At 47.8% G+C, this 12,500-nt stretch overlaps 1 protein-coding gene across 1 annotated transcript; it reads right to left on the reverse strand.

Moving 5' to 3' along the window:
* Positions 1 to 11,796: 11,796 nt before the first annotated feature.
* LOC137817837 (uncharacterized) lies at positions 11,797 to 12,261 on the reverse strand. The gene has a single exon (XM_068621063.1). It carries the CDS (start codon positions 12,259 to 12,261, stop codon positions 11,797 to 11,799), a length of 465 nt encoding a protein of 154 aa, XP_068477164.1.
* Positions 12,262 to 12,500: the final 239 nt, after the last annotated feature.

Consider the following 12,500-nt stretch of genomic DNA (forward strand, 5'->3'; position numbering starts at 1 on the left):
AGAGGGATCAGAGGACTCGCCATCCTTATGATCCAAGGAAGAACAAGGGTAGGGGCCAAGGACGCCAGCAACCAGCACGCCGGGAATATAATCGCCCGCCTAAGCACAAGTTTGTCATGGGATTGGCGGATCTGATTGCCATTCCCAACATATCCGCTAGGTTGAAGGCGCCAGAAAAGGTGGGCGACAAGGTGCTGGGACCAAAGCCAGACGCTTGGTGTGAGTTTCACCAAGGCTTTGGCCATACGGTGGACTCATGTTTAGCAATAGGATACCAGCTCGACGATCTGGTAAAGAGCGGGTTCCTAAATGATTATTTGCTGGACAGAAGGACAGGGGGCGCGTCGAGCTCCCAACCAGCAGGTGCTGAAGCTCAGCAGCACGAGATGCCCACGCACGGAGAAATCCACACCATCGCAGGGGGTTTCTCAGGCGGTGGATGCACCGCATCACAGAGGAAGAAGTACGCAAGGTCTGTGATGACGGTGGATATGTTTGAAGACCACTCGCCAGAAGTGGATATTACATTCACTAAGCAAGATCTCCGGGATGTTGTGCCTCATGACAACGATCCCATAGTAATTTCGTTGATAACAGCAGGAAGAAAGGTCCACAGGGTGCTGGTGGACCAGGGAAGCTCGGCAGATGTGATGTTCTGGCCGACTTTCACGCAGTTGGAGCTGCCCCTTGACCAGCTGAGGCCCTATGGAGGGTGTTTGTATGGGTTCGCTGGTGACCAAGTGGAGGTCAGGGGGTACATAGAGTTAAGGACAACGTTTACAGACGTGGCGGGTTCACGAACGGAAAAAATCAAGTATCTGGTTGTAAACGCTCCTTCAGCGTACAACATCCTGTTGGGAAGACCCACGCTCAACAGGATAGGTGCCATACCATCAACCCGGCACATGAAGGTGAAGTTGCTGTCCATGGAGGGGGTGGTCATCACCATTAAATCCGATCAGAAGGAAGCAAAGAAGTGCTATGAGAATAGCCTGAAAAATAAGAGATCGGTGAGTTACGTAACAACCACCCCGCCTCCCGGTGTGAAGCCCAGATCGACGGTAACAGAAGAGACCGCCGGAAGGGACGTGGAGATGGTGGACGCTGAGCTGGGAGAGGGGAATGCTGGTCTGGAGGAGGAAGAGGCAAGGAATCGCCCTGAGGAAGCGAGAGAACTGGGAATCGCCAGGGCGGTGATCGCCAGAGAAACCAGACCAGAACCCGTCGAGCAGTGGCTCGAGAGAGAAATCGGGGGAAAGATCTTCAAGCTAGGAAGATCCCTGGAGGTCGAGCTCCAGGACCAGATCGCCAAGGTGATTGAACGGCATCTGGACGCGTTTGCATGGTCCGCTTCGGACATGCCCGGGATCGATCCCGACTTTTTGTGCCATCATCTGGCGATGGACAACTTGGTAAGACCAGTGCGACAAAGAAGAAGAAAGTTCAACGAAGAGAGGAGGCAGGCGATCAGGGACGAAACACAGAAACTCCTCGCTGCAGGCCACATCAGGGAAGTTCAGTACCCTGAATGGTTGGCAAATGTCGTGCTGGTGAAGAAGAGTAACGGGAAATGGCGCATGTGCGTCGATTTCACTGACCTGAACAAGGCTTGCCCAAAGGATTCGTATCCTTTACCAAGCATAGACGCCCTGGTGGATAGTGTTGCAGGGTGTAAGCTGTTGAGCTTCCTGGATGCCTTCTCGGGGTATAATCAGATTAAGATGCATCCCATGGATGAAGAGAAGACAGCCTTCATGACGGAGAGATCGTGCTACTGCTACAAGGTGATGCCGTTTGGGCTGAAGAACACGGGGGCCACGTACCAGAGGCTGATGGATCGAGTACTTGCACCGATGCTGGGAAGGAACGTGCAAGCGTACGTCGATGACATGGTCGTGACCTCGCCGAAAAAGAGCAAGCACGTTGCAGACTTGGAAGAATTGTTCACAACGATCGCCAAGTTCAGATTAAAGCTTAATCCATAGAAATGCATTTTCGGCGTGGAGGCTGGAAAGTTTTTGGGTTTCCTCTTGACTGAAAGAGGCATAGAGGCCAACCCTGATAAGTGTGCCGCCATCCTGGCGATGAGGAGCCCAGCTACGGTGAAGGAGGTTCAACAGCTAAGAGGGCGGATGACAGCCCTGTCTCGCTTTGTGTCAGCTAGCGGAGAAAAGGGCCATCCCTATTTTCAGTGCTTGAGGCGCAATAACAAGTTTGCGTGGACGAAGGAGTGCGAGGAAGCCTTCGTCAAGCTGAAGGAATATCTGGCGAGCCCGCCGGTCTTGTGCAAACCACTGGTGGGAACCCCTCTCAGGTTGTATTTTGCTGTAACTGAGAGGGCGGTGAGTGCGGTGCTCGCCCAGGATCAAGATCAGGCTCAAAGGCCTATTTATTTTGTGAGTAGGGTGTTGCAGGGCCCCGAAACGAGATATCAGGCCTTGGAAAAGGCGGCGCTGGCTGTGGTATTTTCGGCGAGGAGGTTGCGCCACTATTTCCATAGCTTCACCATACTGGTGATGACTGACCTACCCATCCAGAAGGTCTTGAAGAAGCCTGACGTTGCAGGAAGGATGGTGAAATGGGCAGTAGAACTGTCAGAATTTGATATTAAATATGAGCCTCGAGGCCCGATCAAGGGGCAAATCTTTGCAGATTTCGTGGTTGAGCTTTCATCCGAGGCGACGCGAGTTGAGGGGGACGACTTCCGTTGGGTACTCTCGGTGGATGGATCGTCGAACCAGCAGGGCAGCGGTGCTGGAGTCATTTTGGAAGGACCCAACGGCGTGCTGATCGAACAATCTTTAAGATTTGCCTTCAAAGCCAGTAACAATCAAGCAGAATATGAGGCGCTGATCGCCGGGATTTTGCTGGCCAAGGAGATGGGAGCCAGGGTGTTAATGGCCAAGAGCGACTCGCTGCTAGTCACAGGGCAAGTAACAGGCGAGTTCCAGGCTAAAGATCCACATATGGCGGCCTATTTGGAGTATGTGCAGGAATTGAAGAGTTCCTTTGCTTCCTTTGAAGTAGTGCATGTGCCCAGAGAACAGAATGCCCGAGCTGACTTGCTAGCTAAGCTCGCCAGCTCAGGCAAGGGGGGTAGGCAGAGGACGGTGATTCAAGAAACTCTGAAGACGCCGAGAGCATTTGTAGCAGATCACCTGGTCCTCCTGATAAGCAAGTCAACGGAGAAAGCAGCGAGAAGTCATAGGTCCCTGACGCAAGAGACTTTGAGATCGCCGAGAATTAGAGCATGTCGAGGAGAGAAGGTGAACATGACGCAGGTCTGCGCGATCCATGAGCCAGACACCTGGATAACACAGTACAAGCGATGCCTGGCAGATGGCCTTCTCCCACTGGATCCGACAGAGGCTAGGAAGGTAAAGAAAAATTCTAGCAAGTACACATTGATTGATGGCGATCTGTACAGGTTTGGGTTCACTCACCCACTCCTGGAATGCGTACATGGCGAGAAGTGCACGAGAATCATGGCAGAGCTCCACGAAGGTATATGCGGAAGCCACGTCGGGGGTCGAGCTCTGGCCGCAAGGACTCTCCGTGCAGGGTATTACTGGCCATCGATGAGAGAAGACTGCAAGAAGTATGCCCAATGTTGCAAACAATGCCAACAGCACGCCGATTGGCACAAGGCGCCTCCTGAAGAGTTGGTCGATCTACAGCCCTTGGCCGTTTCATACGTGGGGAATCGACATCCTGGGACCTTTCCCGCTGGCGATCAGGCAGATGAAGTACTTGGTGGTGGCGATTGAGTATTTCACCAAGTGCATCGAAGCAGAGCCAGTGGCCCAGATCACCGCACACAAGATCGAAGGTTTCGTGTGGAAGAATATTGTGTGCCGGTTTGGAGTGCCCAAGCGCCTGGTGTCAGACAATGGGACTCAGTTTGCAAGCCACTTGTTGAAGAAGCTGTGCGAAGGAGTGGGAATTCAACAAGTGTTTGCATCCGTCGAGCACCCTCAGACGAATGGCCAGGTGGAGTCAGCTAATCGGGTGTTGCTGAGAGGTTTGAAGAGAAGGCTAGAGAAAGCCAAAGGAAGCTGGGCTGAGGAGGTACCCCGTATAGTCTGGGCGTACCACACCACCGAGCAGTCAGGAACCCATGAGACCCCTTTCAGCTTGGTCTATGGGTGTGATGCAATGATTCCAGTAGAGATCCAAGAGAGCTCGCCGAGATTCCAGAACTTTGTAGAGGAAGACTCGAATGAAGAGAGAAGGCTGAACCTGGATCTACTGGATGAGGTCAGGGAAGAGGCGAGATTGAAGGCTGAAGCGGTGAAGAGAAGGGTCGAACGAAGATACAACTCGAAGGTGATGCCGAGACAGTTTAGAAAAGGCGACCTGGTGATGAGGAAAGCCCACCAGTACGAGATGGAGAATAAACTGTCGCCCAAGTGGACAGGGCCGTTCAGAATAACCGAGGCGCTCGGGAACGGCGCCTACCGCTTGGAGACATTGGAAGGAGGGGCGATTCCTCGCACTTGGAACGCCACGCACCTAAAGTTGTATTACAGTTAAGAAGCCTTGTAAGTAAAGACAAACGCGAAGTTATATTACAATGTCTCTGTTAAAACAGTTAGAAGGGGGCACTCTTTTTTCCCTAAGGAGGGTTTTTAACGAGGCCGCCCAATAAAGAGAAGTTTTCGAAGTACAAGTTGTTTTAGATTGCGTGCCTGTTGTTTTCAGAAAGTTTTGAAGAAAGACCTTGTCACTTTTATGTGACTTAAGGCAAGTTAAAGATATGTTGCATGCTTTCTAAAAAGTTTTAAGTCCTCATCGTCCTTCGGCGATCGGAGGCATCAGTTAAAAGTTTTAAGTCCTCATCGTCCTTCGGCGATCGGAGGCATCAGTTAAAAGTTTTAAGTCCTCATCGTCTTTCGGCGATCGGAGGCATCAGTTAAAAGTTTTAAGTCCTCATCGTCTTTCGGCGATCGGAGGCACCAGTTAAAGTTTTAAGTCCTCATCGTCTTTCGGCGATCGGAGGCACAAGTTAAAGTTAAAGTCCTCATCGTCTTTCGGTGATCGGAGGCACAAGTTAAAGTTAAAGTCCTCATCGTCTTTCGGCGATCGGAGGCACCAGCTAAAAGACCTCAACGCCTTCGCGCGTTCTGAGGCGAGTTAAAGACCTCCTCGCCGTCGAGCGAGTGCAGGCGAGGAAGAGCGAAAAGTCCTCAGTGTTTCTGGGGGCGAGGAGATGTAACCCCTGGGGCAATGTAGAGGCACCAGTGAAAAGTCCTCAGTGCTTCTGGGGGCGAGAAGATGTAACCCCCGGGGCAATGTGGAGGCAAGTAAAAGACCTTCTCGCCTATGAGCGAGTTCAGGCAAGTAAAGACCTTCTCGCCTATGAGTGAGTTCAGGCAAGATAAAATCCTTCTCGTCTCGAACGAGTTCAGGTACGGTGTTAAGGGTGGACGAAGTTTGGAAGGTGGCTAAGGTAGGTTCGAAGAGAACGCCTAGCCACCCGGTCTTTTATTCTGAAGTTCAGGAGGGTAGAGAAGGATCCGAAAGGCGCCTCTACCCCCAGATAAAAGAACAATGGCCAAGGCATGAAGCCAGAAAGAAGCTGATATCGCCAAGAGTCTTTGGCGACCAGGAAAGCAGCGGCGAGAAAGTTAAAAACCCATGCTGATGGAGCAGATCGGGTGAAGAAATGTTTTAAGCCAGTGGTTAAGTTGAAGTTCGTTGCTTGAAGAGTGATTTTATGTTAAGGTTAATTGCCTTAAGATTACGAGCTGTGAAAGTGATTGTTATTGCTTGAAGTTACAATGGTTCGAAACAGTTAAGTGCAAGATCGGGCCTACAAAATTGCTAAGTTATTTTTTCTGAAGTAAAATTGCGTAAGGAAAGTTGAAGCAGGCAAAGAAATTGCAGAAAGAAATATAAAGGCAATTTCATTAAAGTAAATATTAGTTCAAAGCACATGGACAGGAAAGTATGAAGGTTATTACAATTGCATAAAGAAAAAACATAAAGGTGATGGATGAGGGGAAATTGATCAGTCTTCGACGGGAACCACCTTCCCATCCACCACCTCGTTGTTCAAAGACACCATGCTGAGATCCAGATCTGGGAACAAGCATGCAAACTGTTCCCGTGCAGCAGCGAATCCAGCAGCCAGAATCTGGGCAGAACTCATTTTAAGATCTTCAATCTGCTTCTAGAGTCCTTCAGTTTGCTCCTTCAGCCCCTTATTCTGCTGCTCCAGCTCTTCGATTTGTTTCTTGAGTTTTTCGTTGATCTCTTGAGCTTGGAGAAGGTCTTCAGCAACCTTCTTGGATTCCGCTTGCACTTAGCCCAGTTCAACAGTGATCTTCCCTTTCTCTTTGTTGGCCTCAGCAAGTTCAGCAATGGCGTCGTCCCTCGCCTTCTCCACCTTGCCCAGGAAGATCTCCCGATCAGCAGACCTCTGCTCCAGCTTTTTCACCTTGGCGGCGTCAGTTTTTATCGAAGCTTCCAAGTCAGCCACCTTAACGCGATAAGGCACAATTTTGCTCTCTAGTTCGATCTTTTCTTGAGCCAGTTGTTGTACCTTATGGCGGAGTTCAGTGGCCTCCTTGCGCGCCAATCGGAGCTCGGTGCTCATCGCATCTTCTACTCGGGAGTGTTCAATCTCCGCGAGCGTCAGTTTGAAGGACAACTTCTCCACCTCGACCTTCATAGTGCTGTTCTCAGTTTTGAGGTTGAAGAGGTCGTCCTGGAGCTTCCTGGTGGAGCTCTGCACCGCCCTAGTTATGATGTCGGGGATGTCTTCTGCTATTGTCTTCAGCTTAGCAGATAAAGGCTCCCACATTCTCGTAACCTCAAGAGGGAGGTTTGCTGCTTGGAGAGGCGCTGGTTGGGCCTGTTGCTGGTTTTCGTCGCCACCTTCTTTAGTTGGTTCTTCAGTAGGCGCTTCTGCTCGTGGTGGCGACGTCGGGGACTCGGTGATCAGAATCGGAGAGGTGTGGGCAACCTCATTCCCGATAGGAGCAACATCTGCGGCTGAGGCGTTGGAAGGAGGTCCCCCTCCAGCTGATACATATGGTGTGGAGGCACTTGGGGGGTCCTCCAAGAAATTGTCTTCGGCGGCCTCCACCGCGGGTGGTGCAGTTGCCAATGGAATGGCTTGGACTGGGGAACCGGGGGCTGGTGGAGATGGCATTGTTGGAGGTGGAGCAGGCGTGGATGGCGACGTTGAGGTGGGAAGAGGGGGTGGTGCAGGTGGTGAAGAAGGTGCCACCCTCTTCCTCTTTGTAACGAGGCCATCTTCGGTGACCTCGTCATCTTCTTCCTCCTCCTCGTGGACTACCTGGGGAGCTTTCCTCTTGGGCCTTTTGAGGACGAGTTTTTTACGCTGGGTGGCGGGTTGGACGTCGGAGGGAGCTGGGCCCTTAGGTGGCGATCGGCCCTGGGTGGCGGCGATCTCCACCATGGAATTTGGCACTGTTTGAGAGCCCGTTGCCAACCCATGGAGTCGGGCGAGCGTCCTCAATTCAGCAAGCTTGTCCTGGCCCAGCATGTTATCTGCATAAGAGCAAAAATGCATGAGTTAGTTCAGAGAGAAGATAAATGCATAAGGCAGTATGCAACAGCAAAGCAGACAGATAGTGCAGAAATATAAAACCAAAGTCTTGCGCACAACGCACAAGACGCCCAGAAACAGTTAACAGAAGCAAGTATTAAAACAAGAGGCTCGAATGTTCTAACCTATTCGAATTTCGAGTTGGTCCTCAAAGAATTCGAAGCAGATAAGGGTGGTGGTGAGGAAGGTGATGTTGGCATCCGCCACATTCTTCCAAAAGAAGCAGAGATCCCTGTCCAGTGCACCCATGCTATCAGGACTTCTGGGTCTCCTGAAGCAGCTCTTGGACTCTTTGCTCCCCTTGTTTACCCAGTACAAGGGGAAGCCGTCGAGTAGGGAAGTGTCCTTGTCGTTGGGGCGCACTTGGACGAACTTTCCCTTCCAGTCTTTATAGGACTGCTGGAAGATGGAGAGGATCGACCTCCCAGCAATCCCATTCAAGCTCACCCACAGGCGGTCTCCTGGGTGTTTGGCTTCAAAAAGGAACAAGAATACGTCTACGGATGCGGGCAACCCCAGATGGTCGCACATCACTTGGAATGCTCGCACAAACGCCCAGCTGTTGGGGTGGAGCTGGGCGGCGGCAATGTTGAGCTCGGTGAGGAGCTCCCTCTCGAAACGTGTAAAGGGAAACCTTAGTTTCACCTTCTTGAATAGCGTTGTGTAGACGAAGCAGAAGGGCCCGTCGTTGCTCGCCTTATCGTCGGCACAAACGGGCAGACCAGGGGGGCAAGGAAGCACTGTCATCCTCTCGTCGTGCTCCTTGTCGAATGATTGGTGTACTACATCCCCCTTAGTCAATCGCAAAACTGCCCCAGCAGTGTTCACGGAAGATGTTTCCCCCAACAGGGTCGAGTTGGCCCAGGGGTATAGTTTCTTGAAGTCCGGTGGGGGGACGGGGGCTCCTCCGGTGATAGGTGGAGTCGCCTGGGCCAGGTTAGGGCGGGAAGACGCAGGCCTCTCAGCCTGGGAAGATGAAGCGCCACGAACTCGTGGTGGGTCGTGTGCTTGTGAAGAGGGGTTTCGTGATGAAGGAGGAGGATTCGGGGTGATCTTGGTGCGAGTCATGATGGAAGCTGCAAAGGAAGAAGAAAAGGAAAAAATGATCAGGGGTCACAGAGGCTGACTCAATCATGGAAGAAAGGTGAAAAACGAACGAACGTAGGTTCGTTGCAACGATTGACGAAGCCCTAAGTTACGTAGAAGGAGAAATGGAAAAAACAACCCACAACGTATGCACCAGACAGTTACAGGATGATATGAATCGGTTAAAATGCAGGGAAAACCAGCAGAAGAAGAAAAGGAAGTACCTTTTTATGATCAGAAAGGCGATGAAGAATGGTGATGATTCGGGAAGTTGAAGAGCGTTGAGAGCTTTTTCGCAGAAGAAGGCTAGAGCGTTTGTGAATACGAAGAAAAGTGATGGAACAGTGTGGAGTGAAAATGGGTTGAAGGGTTTTTTCGAAATGGGTTTGGGAAGCGCAAACGGTAATTGAAGGTAACCGTTGATGAAGCCACGTGTCGAGCGATGGGTGAGGGGTTTGGTGGAGCGTCAGAGGAGCAGAAAGTACAACCGCTTGGAATTCTGCGTCGGTGCCACGTAGGTCGGTGTTGACGTGACTCTTTCAGTCTTTTCGCTGGACAAGTCTTCGCTTAAGACTGGGGGGCTTGTGTACCGCCCTGGTAGTCGGAAGTGATGACGTGGCATCCAGCTACAGTATAGGCGTGTTGACAAGACGCCAGGTTGGCTGAGGGGAAGGAAGTCGGGGGGCTCGTGAAGTCGCCAGTTATTAAGTTGGCGTGTTCCGGTCTCCAGCATACCAGGCGATCGCCCAGTAGAAAGTGAAGTCGCCAGATGTAAACTCAGGCAACCAAGCGATTGGAGATCGCCAGAGCAAGCACATCGCCGAAGATGAAGGTGAAGCAGATTATGAAGGCGGCCGGCGAGACCACAGGGAAGGTGTACGAAAGCACCCTAACTCGCCAGTTCCAGTAGAGATCGCACTCCCAAGTTAGCTATGCACTGGGCAGTACCATGCATAAATAACTTAGCCAAAAAGAGAGTCAGAAGCAGCGCCCAAGTCAAGGAGGCTCCAGATGATGGCACGTGTACGCCTGGATGCGAGCCACGTGTCCAAGTCTGTAACTGCCAGGAGAGAGAAAGTAACCAGGTATATAAGAGTTCTCAACGAACTTTCTGAGGTACGCACGTTCAGATTACACTCTTTACGCTTGCGAGTTCTAGAGCTTACTGGGAGAGAGAACATTGCACGGTTCCTTGAGATTTCTTGAGTGTTCTTGCTCTTAGTATTTGGTGGTTCGGTCACTGACTTGGGCGTTGGAGTGCGATCGGCCGCAGCGACGCCGCTCTGTTCTTTTGCAGGTTCTTGAGGTGGATCTCGAAGAAGGACGGAGGTTCGAAGCGGTGCACGAGTCGATCCTTTGACGAGGCAGGTTCCAACGTTCTGGTCAACAGGCAGGATCATATATATATATTATATATATATATATATATATTGTTTAAGTTAGATATAATAATAATTTAAAATCAAAATGAATCAATATAAAAAAATAATTACTTATGCAAATGCAAATAATTTAAGCCTCTTCATTTATGTATGTTCCATCAAATATTGTATGAGTAGAATATATAAATTACCTGTACTCATTTTTTGGCAATTCCCGTTATGTATTGATAAGAATCATAACTCCAACTATTAAATAGATCTATTTTACATTTTTAGTTTTTTTTTTCATCCACTAATATGATTAATTTGAGCTTGGATCTATTTTAAGCCTTCCTTTTTCACATTTGCTGCAAATATATATGAAAAATTAACTATAAACATGGGGTAACAAAATATAATTATTGACTAAGAAAAATACCTTAGTTTTAGTTTCAATCTGTAGTCTATAAAAGTTGTCCACTCAATTTCTATAGTTGACAATAGTGAGTTATGTACATTTTTCATCCTGATTCCTTTTTATCATCATAATAAGGCATTGTCTTGCAAATATGCTTTCATGAGATCCTGATCTTACAGACCCTTCATATGGAGTCAAAAATCTGCAAAGTAAAGCTTATCAAATCACAAGATTTGATCCTTTAAAGAACATGAGACCTTTCATGTTAAATTTATCCTTGGAACCAACAAAATTTCTTGGAATCCATTTAAAGATACCTTTAGGAACAAGAGATTTACGAAACTTGCAGAATCTAACTGAATGACCTCTCTTCATATAGTAAAAACATGTAACAACCGGTTGTTTCGTTCTTTTAATCGGTTGTTTTTCTGGCACTGATGAAAAAGGTTTTGAAATCCCATTCTCTTTGCTCTGTGGATAAAATCCTAAGCCTGTTTTTCCAAAGACACAATTTTGAGATGCAAGAACATTCTCAAAGTTGGATTTTCTAGTTGTAAGCTTATCCACTGTTTTCAAAAGGTAGTGAATCTTTCTTTCAAGATTTTCACAGTTTTCACAAAACTTTGAGTCATGCATGCAAGCAAAGTTTTTGTAAATCAAATCCAGGTTTTCAAAATCAACTTTAGATTTTTCCAACTTAGTGTTTTGACTCTATTTTCAAGCCCTGTTCAAACCTTTCAACCGGCTGTATGAGAGAGCCAATCGGTTAGCTTCTTCATGAGTTTCATTGAAAGCTTCAAGTAATTGGTAGTAATTGTTACCTTTGATTGAAGAAGATGAGCTCATGCTGCTTGATACAAATACTTTTAAGCACATGTTTGCTTCTTCATCTTCTGAAGAGCTAGAGGAGGATATCTCATTATCATCCCATGCTATATATGCCTTCTTGGTTTTTCCTCTTCTCTCACTTTTGAAATCATCTTTTTCCTTGCTCTCATTATTGGGGCACTCGGCTTTGATGTGACCATGTTCACCACAACCATAACAAGTATATTTGTTAAGATTAAAGTCATTTGACTTCTTAGAACTGTACCTCTTTGAAGCTTGGCCTTTATTCTTTTAAAACAATTTTCTAAACTTTCTTAACAGCAAGTTCATGGTATCTTCATCACTATCACTTGAGTCTTGTTGCTTTTTCTGGTTGAAAACTTTAAGTGCAATACCCTTGTTGTGTTTGTCCTCACTTTCTTGGACAACCAACCTATTCATCTCAAGCTCATTCTCCCTTAGCTTACCAAACAAAGAAACAGTTGTCATGGATGTTAAATCCTTTGACTTTAAAATGGCAGTGACCTTTAGCTGTCGTGTTTTATCGAGACACTTAAGATCTTGATGTTTAGCTCCTCTTTGTCAAAGTTCTTTCCAAGGCTCATCAAATGGTTCACAATGTGGGAAAACCATTTCTGCACATCACAAATTGTCTCCCCTTTCTGCATTCTGAATAGCTCATACTTTTGGATGAGAGCATGTTTCCTTGCCCTCTTAACATCATTTATTCTTTCATGTGTGACTTCAAGGATGTCCCACATCTCCTTTGCTGAAGTGCATTGTGATGCCCTGAAAAACTCATCACAACTCAAAGCAGAGGTTATTATGTTTTTAGCAATCCAATCAAATTTTGCTTTCTTGCTTTCAGCCTCAGTCCATTCACATGAAGGCTTATCAATTAAGATATCATCTCTTTTAACTTTTGGAATAAAGGGACCATTTTCAATTGTTTCCCGAATACCTTTATCTGTGAAATGCATGAAAATCTTCATCCTCACCTTCCAAAATTGGTAATTCACAACACAAAACAGTGGTGGTCACTTTATGGAAGCACCTTCCCCAAAAGGTAATTTGTCAGCCATTAAAGCAGTTTTCAGAAAAACAGAACTTGAATATTTTTCAAGAACCTAGCTCTTAATGCCAATTGTTTGAATTAATGACTTAACCAAGAGGGGGGTGAATTGTTTGTCAAAATATTTTCAAAAAGATTGGACAAGAATGAAGTGTTAAC

This window comes from Phaseolus vulgaris, chromosome 10 (assembly GCF_000499845.2).
Source record: "Phaseolus vulgaris cultivar G19833 chromosome 10, P. vulgaris v2.0, whole genome shotgun sequence".
In the NCBI taxonomy this organism is placed as follows: Eukaryota; Viridiplantae; Streptophyta; class Magnoliopsida; order Fabales; family Fabaceae; genus Phaseolus; species Phaseolus vulgaris.

Coding starts and splice junctions, on each gene's coding strand:
- LOC137817837 (XM_068621063.1), bottom strand. CDS start 12,261: ATGAAGATTTTCATGCATTTCACAGATAAAGGTATTCGGGAAACAATT.